The sequence below is a fragment of the Aureobasidium subglaciale genome (genome assembly GCF_000721755.1).
Source record: "Aureobasidium subglaciale EXF-2481 unplaced genomic scaffold scaffold_6, whole genome shotgun sequence".
Classification (NCBI taxonomy): domain Eukaryota; kingdom Fungi; phylum Ascomycota; class Dothideomycetes; order Dothideales; family Saccotheciaceae; genus Aureobasidium; species Aureobasidium subglaciale.
The window spans coordinates 568731-585396 of NW_013566989.1; the positions used below are offsets into that span (position 1 = coordinate 568731).

Sequence of the window (16666 nt, forward strand, 5' to 3'; positions counted from 1 at the left end):
CAACCAGATCGAGCATCTCAGGCCCTAGCGGATCCAAGGGAAACGATGAGAAGACTGATAAAAAGAAGCTCAAGGCCGGTCCTCCAGCAGGCCTCACGGCAGGTTTCAACGAGGGAAACCTGAGCTCCGAGGCCGATGTCGAGATGCAAAGAGATCGCACCAATGGCAAACTGGATGAGAAGAATGAGACGGACGACGATGGGGACGAGGGAAATGACCCGAATCTGGTTGATTGGGACGGTGAGGATGACCCAGGAAACCCAATGAACTTTCCCGCCTGGAAGAAGTGGATGATCACCATTGTTGCTGGCTTAATGACTTTCTCCGTCACCTTTGCTTCGTCCGTCTTTAGCACGGCTACCACTGTTACCTCCCAGGTCTTCGGCGTGAGTAGTGAGGTTATGATTCTCGGAACCTCTCTGTTCGTTCTTGGCTTCGCATTTGGTAAGTCACCTACGGCTGTTGTAGAAGTCTTGGTTCTGACAACTCAGGTCCCATTGTCTGGAGTCCATTCTCGGAGCTCTACGGTCGCAAGCTGCCCCTGTTCATAGGCTTCTTCACATTCGCGATCTTCCAGATCCCTGTCGCGGTTGGTCCAATCTAAACACCCGTCTATACGATCTCAGCTAACCTGTCTCGAATTCCAGGTTGCCCAGAACCTCCAAACGATTTTCATTTGCAGATTTCTCGGTGGATTTGCAGCATCCGCACCCTTGGGGATTATAGGAGGTCTGCTTGCAGAGTAAGAACCCCCAATCGGTGGACAGCTTCGATGTGATCAAGTTTGGAATCGTTCACTTCCTTACCATGGGATGAAACATTTCGGACTTCATTACCATCTAATCTGCTGTACCCGCTGAACAGCCCGCTGTCTCATGTCCACCTTCTTGAGAACTCCGCTGACCAGTTTCGCGCCTTTAGTATCTTTGGACCAGTCGACAGAGGTATTGCGGTTGCTGTCTTCGCATCCGCAACCTTCATTGGTCCTGTAGCCGGACCAATTGTGGGCGGTTTCATTGTTATGAGTCATCTGTAAAAGCTCTCATAGCTAGTTGACTACGATCTGTATGCTAATGTCCCATAGCGGCTGGCGATGGACTGCTTGGATCACCCTGATAATGGCCATGTTCTTCGGAATCATTGGTTTCATCGTCATTCCTGAGGTGAGAAGAAAATTCAACAGTATCAAGGGGGTTGCTTCTAGTACTGACATTTACAGACACTTGCTCCTGTCTTGCTCTCACGTAGGGCCAAGAAGATTCGCTTTGCTACAAAGAACTGGGCAGTTCATGCCAAGGCTGATGAGAACGAGGTCAGCATGAAGGATCTGGCCAACCGCTATCTGTTGAAGCCATTCCAAATGCTTGCCATGGAGCCTATCCTGATCCTTGTCACCCTCTACATGGGATTCATCTACGGTATGATGAGAGATGCCAGTATGCCTGTACCACGACTAATGATTATCAGGATTCCTCTACCTGTGCTTTGAAGCCTACCCAATTGCTTTCCAACAGGAGCGTGGCTGGAACGCTGGTGTTGGAGCTCTGCCCTTTGCCGCCATCATCGTCGGCGTTGCCTTCGGTTCCTGCTTCATTGCCTACTTCACCAAGACCAGATTTGCCAGGAAGATGGAGGAAAATGGTGATGTTGTGCCAGAAGAACGCATGATCCCGATGATTGTCGGTGGTGCGCTGTTACCAATTGGGTACGTATGCGAGGTTGTGGAGAGAACGAAGCGATAGTCACCTGCGGCCTTTCGGTCTCAGGCTCTGCTGCTGTCTCGATTTTCAAGAAGACGATGCTAACGTCTTTGGACAGCATGTTCTGGTTTGCGTGGACGTCGAACCCGGGCATTATCTGGGTGCCCCAGGTGATATCAGGCGCATTCATTGGAGGCGGTGTACTGCTCGTCTTTTTGCAAGGCTTGAACTACATTATTGACGTGAGTCTTGGAGCTCTCCTACCGAGATCAATCGCTGACTATTCAATCAACAGGTGTACAAGGTGAATGCCAACTCGGCAATCGCTGCGAATACATTCTTCAGATCCTGGCTTGGAGCCGGATTTCCCATGTTCGCCAACTACATGTTCCAGAGACTTGGTGTTCCTTGGGTAAGCGATCAACCACCCCAGCCACCGCGATTGTGGAGCTGACATCTTATCAGGCCATGTCCCTTCTCGGATTCCTCACATTGGCCCTGTTCCCAGTCCCAATTGTCTTCTTCCTCTACGGTGAGAAGATTCGTAAGCTGAGCAAGTTCACCGCATAGACTGTTGTCAGTTTTGTTCTTTTTTTTTTGGGGGGGGGGGGGGGGGTGGGGGGGGAATACACAAAACACGAGGATGAGCTCTCAATCATCTAACTAATTAATCAGTTATGTATTATTTACTTTCAAGACATTCGAAGTCGTCCGAAGCGGGGTGCTGAGGTTATGTTCGCAAGCATGACCAAAGAGGAAGATCATGATGGTGGTCAGAAGTTGGGGACGGAGCTGTCTGCCCCATGTTGATCGGAAATGTGGCATCAAAGCTCCCCCCTTGACTCGAGGGGTAACGCGTACTCGGCTCCTTATGAGATATTGATTCTTGATTATCTGATGGCCAAAAGGCATTTGATCCAATCCACCAGAAGCTGAGAGGTAGCGCACAAATGGATGCAGCCCGCGCTCAAATATACGGTCTGATTGATCAGGTGCAAAGAGTGCCGACAACGCTGTTATTGGCTGTTGCTTGCTTGTCCGTCCTCTCCTTCGCAGTACTGGTAACATTCCCAGAACGAGCACACTATACACAACATGTCTGATACCGAGCTCAGTTATACCTTGGCTTGTTCATTGTCGCTCCCGTCCCTCGCTCGCCGCACGAGTCCGAGAAGAAATACACAACTATCCTGCCCGACGGATCCATCAGCGAGCCCGAATCACAGCCGTGTTGGTACGACCAGCATGTGTCTCTTAGAGCACAAGCTCGCAACGGCAAAATCGCAATCAGCGATGCATTCCGACCGACTCAGGCTGATGTCCTGGTCACGGTCGTTGTGCCTGCATACAATGAAGAGCAAAGGATGAGTGGTATGCTGGAAGAGGCAGTCGAATACTTGCAATCGAACTTCCCACAGCCGCGGGACTTTGCTCCGACCCGGTCGGACGAGAAGCTCAAGGGCTGGGAGATTCTCATCATCTCCGACGGTTCTACCGATGGAACCGTCGACACAGCCCTGTCCTTTGCTCGCTCTCACCAACTTTGCGCACAACCCCCTACGCCTGCTGGCCCGTGGTCCTCCAACTCCGGTCCCAAGATACGCTCCAAATCTGCTCCGGAAGTCGAAACAGTACCAACCACCATACCTCATGGTAGCATTCGTGTCATCTCTCTGGAACAGAATAGAGGCAAGGGCGGTGCTGTCACTCATGGCATGCGCCACGCCAGAGGGGCGTACGTAGTCTTCGCCGATGCCGATGGTGCTTCTCGCTTCTCAGATCTGGGCAAACTGATGGAGAACTGTGACCGCGTGGCCGACAACAAGGGAAGAGCTGTTGGTGTAGGAAGTCGAGCGCACATGGTCGGCAGCGAGGCCGTTGTCAAGGTGAGATGACTCGAAGTACATGACATTGAACAGCATCACTAACGTCGCGACAGCGCTCCTTTTTGCGGAACACCCTCATGCACTCCTTCCATCTTCTGCTCCGTCTTCTCACACCTCCGGCTACATCATCCGTCAAGGACACCCAGTGCGGTTTCAAGCTCTTCACACGCCCTGCCCTCCCTTATATCATTCCGTACATGCACAGTGAGGGCTGGATCTTCGATGTTGAGATGCTCATGTTGGCGGAAAGCGCTGGCATTCCCATGGCCGAGGTAGCCATTGGCTGGAAAGAAGTTGGAGGCAGCAAGCTGAATGTTGTGTGGGACTCTCTGGGCATGGCTTGGGGACTGGCCGTGTTGAGAGCTGCATGGATGGTTGGTGTCTATCGTAGAGACGTCTGAACACATCCGCATCATTTTGAGTTTTGTGTATATCGATTCATCATAGACAAAAGCAGCTTTGCAAACCATCCAGACGTCGATTGCTAAGAGGGCCATGAACCACGAACAGCACGCCTTTATCATCCCTCGTTGGCAAAACTCCGGCTTGCATGATTCTTTATACGGGATCTCGTGCTTGTTCGTATGGCTACAGGAGCATCAAATCTATTACGACCTCGAAGTACATGCTTCAGTCTATATTTGGCAGATTGAGCAACTACAACAATTCTACCGTCACACGTTGTTTGTGCTGAACCAAAGATAGTCAGAAGCCTGTATTTGCTATGCTCGAGACAGATCCCGATACGCCACGTCGCTCGTGAAAGACAAAACGAGTCCAATAAGAAAATGTGATTGTTGCTAGGAGCAGATCCCGAATGACATATCAAGCACCATCACCCCATATGCCAATGACAGCCATCGCAAATCCGGCAAAGCCGACAGTGGCTCTTGCCTGCTCAATTCTCTGCGAAGCCTTGACAGCTTTCTCGACTGTTTCGCCGTTGACGTCGTCTTGTTCCCCGATGAGCGATTGCGTAGGGACTAGATCTGAGGCGGCGGCCAGGCCGGCGACCAGAGCAGTCCAGAGAAGGTAGGGGTGTCTGGCGCGAGCGGGTGAAAGTACGTAGGCAAGGTTAAAGGACAAGAATGAGACGATGGCCAGGGAGCGTAGATGGAGCGAGGCGGATTGCTTCAACGAGACGAAAACATGCTGTGCAGGCTTTGCCGAAGGGAGAGCCAGCAGGGATGGTATGGACAAAGCGGCCAGCGAGTACGAAACACCCTGCATATGTCAGTCGATGGAGCGTGACGTCTGCGCAGACAGCAAGCCGGGACTCACGGTGAAGAGCCCCAAGCTCGTCGTGCCTACGAATTTGCAGGCGGCAATGGCGGATGGCATGTCTAGATCTGGTCTTGCGTTGGTCTTGCGTATAAGGTCGCCTCCTCGTCGCGCTGTCTGCGTTTCAGCTGCCCGTGCTGTCGTCTCTCCACGCAATTGTCACATACGTCAGATCTTGTGTTTCCCCACACCTTTAACGTCCCTGCACTTGGTCCGTTTGCATGCTGCTCGAGTGCTCAAGGTGCAACACAGGACTTCACATCTGACATGTCTATACCCAAGTTTGAGCAGAGCATCCTGATGATCCGTTCATAGCCTCAGCCTGCACTGTGTCCTTCCATCCCCCCGTACATGTCGTCTCCCAAGCTCTGTCTGTCATTAGACGAGCACCGAGGTGGTCTAGCCCTGAAACATGTCCATCTACCTCGGCAGCCTCGTGCCGTTCAGCTAGAGCTGACACGACCCTGTGTTTGGCACGCTGTGTCCAACCTCTCTTCCCTCCCCTGCACCATCCATCTATATATCTGTCCGCCCAGTACGACCCAACTGTAAACATGCCACAACAGAAGAAAGAATATCTCAGTGACGCTTGGAAGGATGGCATCTTTAGTGTGTTCTGCTTCACTGCACGTGAAGAGACCGAGCAATGCTAATTCATTCTCGCAGAGGACAAGGTTTTGTTCTGCACAGGCGGTGCTGGTTCCATTTGCAGCGCTCAAACCAGGGCTCTGGTTCATCTAGGAGCATCTGCCGCCATCATTGGGCGTAACAAGGAGAAAACAGAGCGTATGGCTGCCGACATTGCTACAGCTCGTCCTGGCGCTCGTGTACTTGCAATTGCCGGCGTGGACGTTCGCGACCCCAAGGCTCTACAAGACGCTGCAGATAGGACTGCCAAAGAACTGGGCTCCATTGATTTCGTGATTGCTGGCGCAGCAGGCAACTTTCTTGCTCCACTGTCGCAGCTCAGCGCCAACGCCTTCAAATCGGTCATCGACATTGATGTCCTGGGCAGCTACAATACTGTTAAAGCGACCCTGCCTTATCTCGTCGAAAGCGCAAAGAGAAACTCTGCCAACTCAACAGACCCTACCTCCGGAGGAAGAATCATCTTCGTTTCGGCCACAATTCACTACACCGGTCTACCCTTACAAACCCATGTTTCGGCGGCCAAGGCAGCCGTCGATGCCTTGTCAAATGCGGTTGCCATCGAATATGGACCGCTGGGCGTCACCTCCAATGTCATTGCCCCAGGGCCTATCGGGGGCACAGAGGGCATGGAACGATTGGCCAAAAGTGACCCGGAAAGTGTTGCAAAGTCGTCAAAGAGGGTGCCTCTGGGACGGCTGGGATCGGTCAAGGACATAGCAGATGCGACGGTTTATGTATTCTCGGATGCAGGCAACTTTGTGAATGGCTCGACGGTCGTGGTAGACGGAGGCAGCTGGAGGGTCAATGCTGGCGGGCCCGGATCTACTTGGGAGTATCCAGACTTTCTCCTGAGCGGAGCCACTGTAGAGGGAGTCAAGGGCGGAAAGGCCAAGTTGTAGGCGATAGATTGCGAGCGTCTGTGCTCCAACGTCGAGAGGATACATACTCTAGTCACTTTGAATCGTTGGTGCATGAAGAAGCGATTTAGTTGGCCAGGCCGAATCGACGTCGGAAGACACGAGTTCTTGATGCATAAATGAAGCTTTGGCACGATCGGATGAGCAAGTTGACGAATACGCTTCACAAGAAGCTGTGACACGGCGGACAAGCAGAAAGAAGGATGAGCACAAAGGCGGCAGATCAGACATGAATCTTGGACACCAAGTCGGCGTCAAGGCAGAAGAGTGGACGGCATGATTGGACGAGTCTCACAAGATGACGAGGTCATCTAGAATGGCGAACCTGTTTGACGGCATGAAACAAGGGCGGGTGGAGGATCGACGGCACGACGCAAATCACAATCACGAGAGGCGACAGACTTTGGCTACGTTGGCTAGCGCTGTCGACGACTCGAGGCTTGCAGGATAGGCGAGTCAACACTATTACCCAACGGCTGCAATAACATTGTGCGTCTTGTGCCATCGTTTGCTTGCCTGCTTGCCTGCTTGGTTGCTTTGCGTTACTTGCTGGAGTCTTGGTTTGTCCTAGCTAGCTCTTTCTCTGTCGTTTCCCCCTCTCGACCTCGCTCACACAGCTGAAGCCTGCCTCTCCTTGCGCCCAGGACCTTTGCTTTGCTCGTCCCTTCTCTGCAAAGCCGTAACGTGGTCGCATTTGCTATTGCTCTCCCCCTGGCCAAGGACAATTGATGGAAATGTGCCCAAGCCGCTCGTGGTAGGACGACTCGACTTTGTGATTTTGCGATAAGCGTCGACGACCTCCAACTCCCTCCTTCTCTCCTTCTCTCCTTCTCACTGCGCGCCCGCTCGATCGTCGCTCCGGCGCGTCCAAAAGACCCGAGAGTTTCTGCAAGCTGCTTCGCTGCAGTGCGACTTTCCACTCCCACCTGTCTGAGTCTTGGCATCTATCGTCATGTCGTGTCGAAACAATCTTCGCAGCCGGCCACTTTTGCTGCTGTCGCTGGCTCTCGCGTCCTTCTGGCAATCTGCTCATGCTCTGAGCCAGACATACTGTTCGAGTCAAAACTCGGGCTCCGACTTTAGCGCTGGTGAGCCTCACTTCCACGTCGCAGCTCTGTATGCCCGCTGACTTTGACATAGTGACTGACATCTACCAATCCAATGGTGCATGCCATGATACATGCGCCGCCAGCTATGCCTTCGCCATTGTTCAGTACCAACAGTGCTGGTGCTCCAACTATGCTCCTGCAGATCAGCTCGACGTTTCCGAGTGCAGTCAAGCTTGTCCCGGTTATCCCGACGAAAGCTGTGGTGACAAGGACAACGGCCTCTATGGCTACATCAAGCTCAACATCAGCCCATCGGGCACCCAAGGTTCGGGCTCAAGTAGCGGCTCTACGAGCAGTGCCGCGAGATCCTCCACACAGCAACCGGTAAGCCATGACATGGATTCCTTAACCGTGCCTCCATATCGCAACACTGTTCCCTTTGCTGCCCTGCATGCCAACTGAACCCACGTCTGCTTAGACATCTACCTCCTCATCCTCTTCCTCCGTGCAGAGCGATACCATCGTACCTGTCACCGTGACCGTAAAGCAGAGTGCTTCGGTCGTTGTATCTTTCGTCACACCTGTATGCTTTGCCCGTTTCTTTTCATCTTCATTTGCTTGTTGTGCAGCTTGTCTTCCAAGACCCTACCCACTACTTCCACTCCTCTAATACACGCGCTGACCTTCGTTTCCTAGTCAGTCTCAAGTGCAGCTGCGACAACTCGGACTTCTTCCACATCATCATCAACGCCATCCACAACATTGACCTCTTTTTCTATCACATCGACTCAAGGAGCTGTTGTGGCAAGCAGCCAGTCCTCCACCATCGACACAAGCTCACTCTCCCATACCACCCTCGTTAGCACCCGCGTGGTCACCGTCTCAGGAGGCCCCGTCACGCAAACTGTCACGAGTACTGCCGTCGTTGACCCTGGCGCTGACTCGCAACGCCAAATAGAACAGAAGGGCGTCTCTGGCGGAACTGTGGCTGGTGCCGTCGTTGGTTCTGTCGCCGGTGTCGCTCTTCTCCTAGCAGGTGCTTTCTTCCTATGGCGGAGGAAGCGTTCCGAGACGCCAGACCCAGAGTCCCCACGATCGAGTTCGGGCTCCGGATCAGCGCGAAGAAGAATGGAGCGTAACACCAGCGTTCTCAGCAAGACTGGTCTACTATCATCCATAGGCAACGCTGCAGACGCCGAGAAGTTCCACGACGACTCGGCCCAGACTCACAAATACCATGTCAGCGAGTCCACTGCACCCATTCCTGCCAGCCCGGACGGCGATAACAGACGCAACAGCCGCCCGCTCGTTTATGATCAACGTCTAAATCCCGCCGCCCTGATGGAGCATTGGGAAAGGAACGGCAGTCGTGCGAGCATTGGTACGATGCAAGACCAACGAGACTACTCGCGACCTTTAGGGGTCACCAATCCCGACCCAGTCGATGACTAGTGCTTCTCTACCTCTCAATCCTACGCCTCACGCGATCACGCACTCCATTCGCACATTTTCTTTCCTTCACTTTACATACTACAGATCCTTTCCTTATTCTCTTTCAAGGGTTTTAGGCAGCGGGCGTTTGGGCGGACTGCCCACTGGTATCTTTTGCATGGTCCTTGAACCATTATTTATTTACACATAGAAGGAAGCTCTGGACGTTCGATCCATGATTTCCGCCATCTCCCGCTCCAAGACGATTACCCTTCGTCGTGGGCTCTGTAGCTGTACATACGTATATGTCAGAAGCATCAAACAAAAACCAGGACATGATCATGCGTTGACTCCCTGACCACCGGATTGTATTTTGAACCACGCTGTCAAGCAAAGATTCAGAACAGGTTCGATCATGTTTCTGGCATCCCACGATTTTCCAGATGCAGTGACAGGGTCACATCCTCAGCACTCAAACAAGCTTTAGCCTCTTTTGGCCAAACATCGAGACTTCTCGAATTGCGTCGCGAGAAGGCTAATCGGCTTCGATTGACAGGGACTGGATTTCGATGGATTATGAATACACTTATACTCATCCTGACAACAAATCACGCACGAGGGACTAGCCGTGTCCCTCACGGCTTCTGCAACCTGCTTACGCATACCTACTGACTGTTCTTCCGCAGAACGTTCTCAGAGATAAGAAATTTACGCTCAAGCCAGAAGAACCAGGACACGCGTGGTGATGGGTGCGTCTATACGCATCTGGTTTAAGAAATCTAATTTTGAATAATCACATTATACTGAGAGTCTGGGAGCATCTACAAGAAAGTTTTCCATATACAATCACTCCTCTGAGTCGAGGTGGACGTTCTTTTCGAGGTACACTACGGTATGTTAGCAGGGGTCGATACGTTGCTTGGTATCACAAACTTACCATGTGGCCTGATGAAGAAGCTGAGGACGAAGGCGAGTCCAAAGGTAACGGTAAGGCATACAAAAACTGTCTGCGTGAATTTGCCTACCGTCACCGAATAAATGGCATTAAAAATGGTGGGAGCGATGACTCGGGCCAAGGCGTGCAACAGGCCAGATGCGCCCAGTAGCTGGCCGGTCTTCTCGTGAGGTACATGCTTGGTCAGGGCAGACTGGAGAGTTGGTGAGCCGATGCCCCCAATGCTTGCTATGCTGCCTGAAAGGATCATCAACGGGCCAGTACGTGCAAGAGTATAACCAAGGTATCCCAAAGTGTCGAAGAAGACAGCAACACGGACGACAACCAGATCAAAGCTATCACTACCCGAGCTACGTTGCTTGGTTTCGCTCGCTTTGCCGCGGACATAGCGAGTCACAAGCGGCAGGACGACGATAAGACACAGCACTCGGCAAGTGTTGACGATTGACAGAAAGATGCTAGACTCGAAAGATTCCCAGTTGAATTGGTAGCGGGCGTAGATGACAATGATGGTCATGCTTCCCATTGCGACACCAAACAGGATAGTGTCCACTGCAGCAAGTAGGACCAGATTACGTCTGAGCGCGGGAGAAGATCCCTCGCCGGTGGGCCAAAGGATCTTGAGTGGCTCCAAGATATTGACTGCTCGGACTCGATCGATCCAGTCCGAAGAGCCCCTTTGAGCCTTGTGTTCCTGATGTTTATCCTGCGCTGCCTCTTGGCGACGCTTGGAGAGAGACTCAGGAACACAAAAGGCGATGAAGAGAATAAAGGCGGCGTGCACAGCCAGCGAGGCATAGAAGATGGACAAAATCTTGCCCGTAGCCTTGACGATAAGTCCTCCCAGTATCGGACCCAACGCGATGCCAGTAAAGAGACATCCATGAAGATAGCCAAACGAGATATTGCGGCGTGCGGGAGGAGTGCAATCAGTAGCATAGGCGTTTGCAATAGCCATTGCGGCGATGAAAGAGCCAGAAAGACCGTCGAGGGCATAGCCAACCAGAATCCAGTTGACAGGGAAAGTCTCCGGCTTGGTAGCGGCCATGATGATCAAAGCATCTCCTGCAATGATACCCATACTTGTTAAAGCGAGTATCTTTGTGCGGCCAAACCGATCGGAAAGGGCACCTAGCTTTGGACTGGTGATGGCCGAGAGCAGTCCTGCTATCAAGTTTCCGTATAAGGTGAACTGCGCCACCCGTGCTTGAACTTCTGGGGATCTACACTGAGGATTCTCTCCATCAAATAGGATAGGCAGGAAAGTATGGCCAGGGTTTTTGGTCTGCTGCTCTGACATGTACTCGCGGCAGACTAGGTTGAGGATAAGATTGATTCTTGGGGATATAATGGCACCAAATGCCAACGTCATGACGAAGAAGGGCGCCAGGACCCAGTAGATCGAAGGCCTGCGATACCATGGGAGATGGTCGAAGTCCTTTACTCCAACCCATTCATGACCAGAGCCAGCATCGCTCGGTCTTCTTTGTCGCGACTCGAGAGGCAGCAGAGGGTCCTGCTCGCCTGTGGCCATGTCCGCATCTACGCCTCCTCTTGCAATGGTTGCGTTCTCCTCGCCTGAGTGAGTACTCCCTGGCCGCGATCTAGAGATGTTGAGATTCTTCGAGTTGATCTCGGCTTCGCCAATGAAGACTGCATCCGTGTCGTTGTTCATGGTGTTGTCGTCCTCGAGCGGTGGTAGAGTGCCTGTTCCTAGTTGTGGCCGAGAGTCGCTGAGACGCGGGGGTACGTAGAGTCGCCACAAGGATCGCGTTCCAGAGAGCGGTTGAATAGGGTCAGGATTGGTAATCCGTCGACGAAGGAGGTCCTCGAGCACGGCAAGACATGTTTCTTGATCCCTAGCCTTTTGATGCGCCTTCGAACCAGATAAGGACGCGGGCCATCAGCCCCCCGAAAGTCTACACGTAATCCACCATGATCCGCACACGAAGCTCCCCCAGCTCGAGGATCGCTTTCGCTTATGGTCTCAACCAACGGAGCCGCACTGTTGGACACCTAGAAATATGGTCGTGCCGATGATTTGAATCTACCGTCGTCCTTTACCACAGTAGCCTACTTATTGCTGACTGCGCCATGTCCAACAACCATCTTATCACTACTTGAGGCTCTGCATCTGCCATCTCCGATCTGGCAGTAGCGCAACTTTGCATGCGCGATGACGCTGTTGATATCATTCCTCGGCCCAACTAGAGCCCGAAATGCGATGCTTGCAGCTGTGATGACCCTGACCCAACATTCTCTGCAGCATTTCTATCTTGACATGAGCATTCAGCAGCTCATGGTCGGCGATTTGTATCCATTATGTGAGACTAGTACTCGGGCAATCAACATCTCGCAGATCTGTACTCAGCGTCACATATTGTGGCACGTATTGTCAAGTTCAAGGATTATGCTGTGAAATTAGCATGACATCCGAAGAACCAAGGTACAACAGCCCATCATGTAACCCATTCTATAGTCACGATCTGCGTTGATTACACGGTATACTACCATGTCTCTTGCTTGTAACGACCGTCTTTCTCCATCTGATCAAGATACTCGCTCGCTTTATTGGCCTCCATCTGACCATGTTCTCGAAGCACGTCTGATAAGGCCTCGCGAACTCCCTTGGGCATGTTCCCCGAGGAGCCACAGACATACACCTTGCTGTTCTCTTGTTCGAGTAATCGGAGAACAAGATCTGCATGCCTGCGAATCAAATCCTGAACATAGGTTCTTGGCTTGTTCTGCTCGCGAGAGAAGGCTGGGAATACAGTGAGGCCTTGACCGGAAAGGTTCTGCCATTCATCGCGGAAGAAATAATCGGCCTCCTCGTTGCGGCATCCAAAGAACAAGACACAAGGTTGCCTCGAAGCACTCTCTTTTCCCCATTGTAAGCGCTCATAGATCATCGATCGCATGGGAGCAACACCAGTGCCTGGACCGATCATGAGTACAGGAGCATGGACTTCATCTGGGCTCACATTTAGATAGCCCGGTTGAATCGTCAGACTGAATTGTTGACCAGCTTGCAATGTTGCAATGTATCGGGTGCAGACTCCATAACGTCTGCGTAGTTTGATGATAGGATTAGGAGGATCTGCGATAGCCACGAGTAATTGCACTCTAGCATTGCCATCTTCAAGGCGTTTCAGGCTTCCTCCGCTTGCGATGCTAAATTGACGACCTCGCATGACTGGTATGATATCCAGAGCGTATTCCCAAGGAATTTTGACACTCGGAAATTCGGGCATGATCTCGAGAATGGTTCGTTTTGGTCGAGTCGTGTAATCCCACAGTTCATCGATCAGCTCAGGATTCGCTAGCTCCAGTATGCGTTCTTTTTGGTAGCCCTCATCTTCGTTTCCTTCTTTGGTGAAGTAAGCCAGCGAAGAAAAGAATGTTCTCCGAGGTATGGATAATATGTCCAGATAGTTCGTCAGCAGCTCGCGCATGGTAAATTGCTTCTTGTTTTGCCTGAGATATCTGAGAGGTGAGGGGGGATAGGAGGCCAGATCAGCGACCTCCGCTGTAGGTACTAACTCCAAAGGCTTATCGGCCATGGACTGCCAGCCCATCGTTTCAATGAACTGGTTCACATCCTTTGGGAAGTTCTTCGGATACACAACGGCAACGGCGCCAGGGCCATAGTCGACATCTGGAGGCACGCGGAAATCCAAGAGCCGAACATCTTGACCGTGACTGAGTGGAGTCAAACGCGTGTTTGACAATAGGTTAGCGAGAATGCTGTCTCTGATCGGCAAGATATCGTCCGCTGGAGGCGTGTCCAGAGTAAGGGCTTCAGGTAGGGATTCCACTTTGGCATGCGTAGCATTACTGTCGGGAGAGACTCGTAAGCACCACCTAGGTTCCAGGAAAACGTCTTCGGCAATGATGTCCTGTCCAACAGGCAAGGGAAATTTCTGCAGAAGTCCTTGCTTCAGATCCACGATCCAGGCGCGAAACTCGCCATTGTGGCCCTCTGGATGCTGTTCGTTGCCTTCCCCTTTTGGGCAGAATAGCTGAGCACCCAGCTGAAGCATACGATTGTGTAGCATGCGGTGGGCGACATTGTATTGTGGATACGAACTGTCACCGAGACCAAAGGTGGTGAAATTGACACGCCGCAGGACACCAGGTCGAAGCTGACTGCTCAGCAACACCTTCCAAAATGAACGGGCATTTTGTGGAAATTCGCCTTGTCCCGTAGTCGATATAGCTACAATGATGATGGTATGCTTGAGCAAATCACGCTGTCAAAGGTCAGAAAATACACAGCTAAAGATACGAGAACAGCACGCACAAGTTCTATCGAGTCAAGATCTATGACAGTTGTATCAAAACGCAGACGTTCAGTCAAACGAGCAATCTCTTGAGCGACATCTTGAGCATTCCCTGTCTCCGAGCCATAAAGGATCAATGCAGAGCGGGGTTTGGCAGCAGTTTGCCTGCACTAGTCAGAGCAGGTCTTTCAAGGAGGTGTGTCGTTGACAATCACCTTTTTACGGGAGTTTGTCCAGCGGGCGAAGCATGATGCCCGGAGACACCGTTCTGAAGTAGTGTCATGCAGTAGATACAGAACTTCGTCAGTGAGCAAGCCACAAGCAGTCAGAGGGTATTTGAGAGAATAGAGACAAGCAATGAATGTCAAAGAGAAGAACAAGCAGCGACGAATGTGAAATATGGTATTTCGTATTGATCGGAGGCGACTTTGTCCCAGTCCCAGATACGCCAGCCAAGCAAGGATAGACCCTTCTGGCATGGAGCCGCCGCACAGGCATTCGTGACTGCCGAAGTTCTGCCAGCAAGAAGTCAGGCCAAAGCGGCAGTCACAAGAACAACAACACCTCCATTAACACCACCTACCTCCCAAGCGAAGTGACAAACTTTCCACGCACCTCTCATCCCCAAAACCACGAATCGGGCACCTAGCTACCCAGAACTCTCCCTCGTCAAGCCAATTTCCACCACAAACGGCGGTCTCGACAATCGAATCAACCTCCCCAGACCTCACAGCTCCAGCGTCATCCAACTACCAACGTCATAATGTCCGTCGAAGCTGCCACCGCCCAAATGGCAAACACTACCATCAGTGAGCCCACCTCTACCGCCGAGGGTGCTTCAGTCGGAGCCGGCGGCGACAAGCCTATCAACGCTTCCCAGAACGAGGCCGTCATCGCCAGCGCCGCCGAGGGTAGAAGACTCTACATTGGAAACCTCGCATATGCGACCACCGAGGGAGAGTTGAAGGACTTCTTCAAGGATTACCTTGTGTAAGTGCCGTGTCGCCATCTCCACTACAAGCTTCGGCTGCTGATTCTGGCTGCAGTGAGACCACTTCCATCCCCACCAACCCCCGCACCACACGTCCTGTCGGCTACGCCTTCGTTGACGTCTCGACTCCCTCTGAGGCCGAACGCGCCATCAGCGAGTTGAACGGCAAGACCATCCTCGACCGCAAGGTCTCCGTTCAGCTTGCCCGCAAGCCCGAGCCTGCCCAGGAGGGTAACGAGACCGCCGAGCCCGCTCGCCGCCGCAGTTCTACTCGCGGTCGTGGTCGTGGCCGCGGTCGTGGTGGCCGTTCTGGCCGTGGTCGCGTAAGTTATGATGCAAAGCAAGCAGATGAACCAAGTACTGACGAGCTCAGGGTCGCAACGCCGAGGGTCAAGCCACCGAGGCATCCGCAGAGGCTACCGACGGACCTGTCAACGTCCCTGGTCAGGTACTCCCTCTGACCGAGACCACTAACGAGGCTCTCTCTGCTGCCCCTGGCGACAAGGACACCATGACCGTCAACCCCAACAAGACTGGCAAGACTGATGCCCTTCGCCCTCGCAAGCAGCGTGGTCCTCCCGAAGATGGCGTTCCCTCCAAGACCAAGGTCATGGTTGCTAACCTCCCATACGACCTTCGCGAGGAGAAGGTGAGCTTTTCAACATCAAAGTGTGTCGCGTGATCGGTCTGCTAACCCAGTCGACAGCTCCTCGAAATCTTCGCCGAGTACAAGCCTACCTCAGCCAAGATCGCTCTTCGTCCCATCCCCCGCTTCATGGTCCGCAAGCTTCAAGCCCGCAACGAGCCCCGCAAGGGTCGCGGCTTCGGTTTCGTCACTCTCGAGTCCGAGGAGCTCCAGCAGAAGGCTTGCTCCGACATGAACGGCAAGGAGATTGAGGGTCGTGAGATCGCCGTCAAGGTCGCCATCGACAGCCCCGGAAAGGAGGACGAGGACCCCAACGCCCCCATCGAGGGAGAGGCCGAGACTGACGGCAACCCCTCGACTGCCGAGGGTTCTGCCAACGCCACAGCTGCCGTCGCCGAGTAATTGAATTTATGAAGCACAACGAGGCGCGCACTCTTGAGAGTCAGTCCCTCTGAAGCACGACAAGAAGCACAAGCATTCGGCGGCCGTACAAATCGCAGCATGACCTAGGTGCGCTATCAAGTTACCTGCGAGCAATTGTTGAAGCCGGTTGCGCAAAAAGATATGATTTTCTACATGACATTTATATGCCCTGCCCTGCCCTGCCCTTCCCTCTCTATTTTGCATGGTTAACTCACGACCATCGAATATGTATTAGTATGACGAAAGAAAAGCGATCATGACTTAATCCTTGGTGTTCCATGTTCTCATTCTCTGTGTAACGTGCCTCGTAACGGACTATGAACAAACAAACCAATCAACGTAATGTCTTGGACAGCATCAAGGGGCTCTTCTATACGTGTAGCCTGTGAGGTGGTAAGTTAGCTGTCAATCGGGCTTGCTCCTGGAGTGCACATGGCGTCAAAGCTCAGATTC

General features: G+C 52.5%; 9 protein-coding genes across 9 annotated transcripts; 5 read left to right on the forward strand and 4 right to left on the reverse strand.

The window, feature by feature from the left end:
* Positions 1-143: 143 nt before the first annotated feature.
* Positions 144-2270, forward strand: AUEXF2481DRAFT_46520 (uncharacterized protein; the record flags this gene model as incomplete). Its single annotated transcript, XM_013489999.1, has 10 exons — positions 144-444; positions 492-589; positions 648-742; positions 922-1032; positions 1085-1163; positions 1220-1418; positions 1468-1705; positions 1819-1942; positions 1996-2112; positions 2166-2270. 10 exons carry the CDS (start codon positions 144-146, stop codon positions 2268-2270), a joined length of 1467 nt encoding a protein of 488 aa, XP_013345453.1.
* AUEXF2481DRAFT_621940 (uncharacterized protein) lies at positions 2152-2916 on the reverse strand. The gene is made up of 2 exons (XM_013490137.1): positions 2331-2916; positions 2152-2249 (listed from the first exon to the last, which is right to left on the reverse strand). The coding sequence occupies exon 1, from the start codon at positions 2766-2768 to the stop codon at positions 2376-2378; it is 393 nt and encodes a 130-aa protein (XP_013345591.1). The 5' UTR covers positions 2769-2916; the 3' UTR covers positions 2152-2249; positions 2331-2375.
* Positions 2717-4335, forward strand: AUEXF2481DRAFT_621821 (glycosyltransferase family 2 protein). Its single transcript, XM_013490138.1, has 2 exons — positions 2717-3586; positions 3640-4335. Exons 1-2 carry the CDS (start codon positions 3065-3067, stop codon positions 3985-3987), a joined length of 870 nt encoding a protein of 289 aa, XP_013345592.1. The 5' UTR covers positions 2717-3064; the 3' UTR covers positions 3988-4335.
* Positions 4261-5032, reverse strand: AUEXF2481DRAFT_621937 (uncharacterized protein). The gene is made up of 2 exons (XM_013490139.1): positions 4868-5032; positions 4261-4810 (listed from the first exon to the last, which is right to left on the reverse strand). The coding sequence occupies exons 1-2, from the start codon at positions 4925-4927 to the stop codon at positions 4412-4414; spliced, it is 459 nt and encodes a 152-aa protein (XP_013345593.1). The 5' UTR covers positions 4928-5032; the 3' UTR covers positions 4261-4411.
* Positions 5033-5295: 263 nt separating this feature from the next.
* Positions 5296-6902, forward strand: AUEXF2481DRAFT_621696 (uncharacterized protein). The gene is made up of 2 exons (XM_013490140.1): positions 5296-5476; positions 5534-6902. The coding sequence occupies exons 1-2, from the start codon at positions 5422-5424 to the stop codon at positions 6415-6417; spliced, it is 939 nt and encodes a 312-aa protein (XP_013345594.1). The 5' UTR covers positions 5296-5421; the 3' UTR covers positions 6418-6902.
* Positions 6903-7387: 485 nt separating this feature from the next.
* On the forward strand, positions 7388-8936 carry AUEXF2481DRAFT_3647 (uncharacterized protein; the record flags this gene model as incomplete). Its single annotated transcript, XM_013489796.1, has 4 exons — positions 7388-7523; positions 7576-7868; positions 7963-8067; positions 8181-8936. The coding sequence occupies 4 exons, from the start codon at positions 7388-7390 to the stop codon at positions 8934-8936; spliced, it is 1290 nt and encodes a 429-aa protein (XP_013345250.1).
* An 825-nt stretch (positions 8937-9761) lies between these two features.
* Positions 9762-11545, reverse strand: AUEXF2481DRAFT_3648 (uncharacterized protein; the record flags this gene model as incomplete). Its single annotated transcript, XM_013489797.1, has 2 exons — positions 9762-9802; positions 9853-11545. 2 exons carry the CDS (start codon positions 11543-11545, stop codon positions 9762-9764), a joined length of 1734 nt encoding a protein of 577 aa, XP_013345251.1.
* Positions 11546-12377: 832 nt separating this feature from the next.
* On the reverse strand, positions 12378-14436 carry AUEXF2481DRAFT_46522 (uncharacterized protein; the record flags this gene model as incomplete). Its single annotated transcript, XM_013490000.1, has 3 exons — positions 12378-14123; positions 14174-14318; positions 14369-14436. 3 exons carry the CDS (start codon positions 14434-14436, stop codon positions 12378-12380), a joined length of 1959 nt encoding a protein of 652 aa, XP_013345454.1.
* Positions 14437-14868: 432 nt separating this feature from the next.
* Positions 14869-16404, forward strand: AUEXF2481DRAFT_38373 (uncharacterized protein). Its single transcript, XM_013489957.1, has 4 exons — positions 14869-15143; positions 15200-15467; positions 15518-15793; positions 15851-16404. The coding sequence occupies exons 1-4, from the start codon at positions 14917-14919 to the stop codon at positions 16190-16192; spliced, it is 1113 nt and encodes a 370-aa protein (XP_013345411.1). The 5' UTR covers positions 14869-14916; the 3' UTR covers positions 16193-16404.
* Positions 16405-16666: the final 262 nt, after the last annotated feature.

Excerpts from the sequence above, each read along its gene's own strand:
- AUEXF2481DRAFT_621940 (XM_013490137.1), bottom strand. The coding sequence starts at position 2,768 with ATGTTACCAGTACTGCGAAGGAGAGGACGGACAAGCAAGCAACAGCCA.
- AUEXF2481DRAFT_621821 (XM_013490138.1), top strand. The coding sequence starts at position 3,065 with ATGAGTGGTATGCTGGAAGAGGCAGTCGAATACTTGCAATCGAACTTC. Across the intron at positions 3,587-3,639 it reads GCAGCGAGGCCGTTGTCAAG|CGCTCCTTTTTGCGGAACAC; the intron begins GTGAGATGACTC and ends ACGTCGCGACAG.
- AUEXF2481DRAFT_621937 (XM_013490139.1), bottom strand. The coding sequence starts at position 4,927 with ATGCCATCCGCCATTGCCGCCTGCAAATTCGTAGGCACGACGAGCTTG. Across the intron at positions 4,811-4,867 it reads CGAGCTTGGGGCTCTTCACC|GGTGTTTCGTACTCGCTGGC; the intron begins GTGAGTCCCGGC and ends TGACATATGCAG.
- AUEXF2481DRAFT_621696 (XM_013490140.1), top strand. The coding sequence starts at position 5,422 with ATGCCACAACAGAAGAAAGAATATCTCAGTGACGCTTGGAAGGATGGC. Across the intron at positions 5,477-5,533 it reads TTGGAAGGATGGCATCTTTA|AGGACAAGGTTTTGTTCTGC; the intron begins GTGTGTTCTGCT and ends TCATTCTCGCAG.
- AUEXF2481DRAFT_38373 (XM_013489957.1), top strand. The coding sequence starts at position 14,917 with ATGTCCGTCGAAGCTGCCACCGCCCAAATGGCAAACACTACCATCAGT. Across the intron at positions 15,468-15,517 it reads GCCGTTCTGGCCGTGGTCGC|GGTCGCAACGCCGAGGGTCA; the intron begins GTAAGTTATGAT and ends TGACGAGCTCAG. Across the intron at positions 15,794-15,850 it reads ACGACCTTCGCGAGGAGAAG|CTCCTCGAAATCTTCGCCGA; the intron begins GTGAGCTTTTCA and ends CCCAGTCGACAG.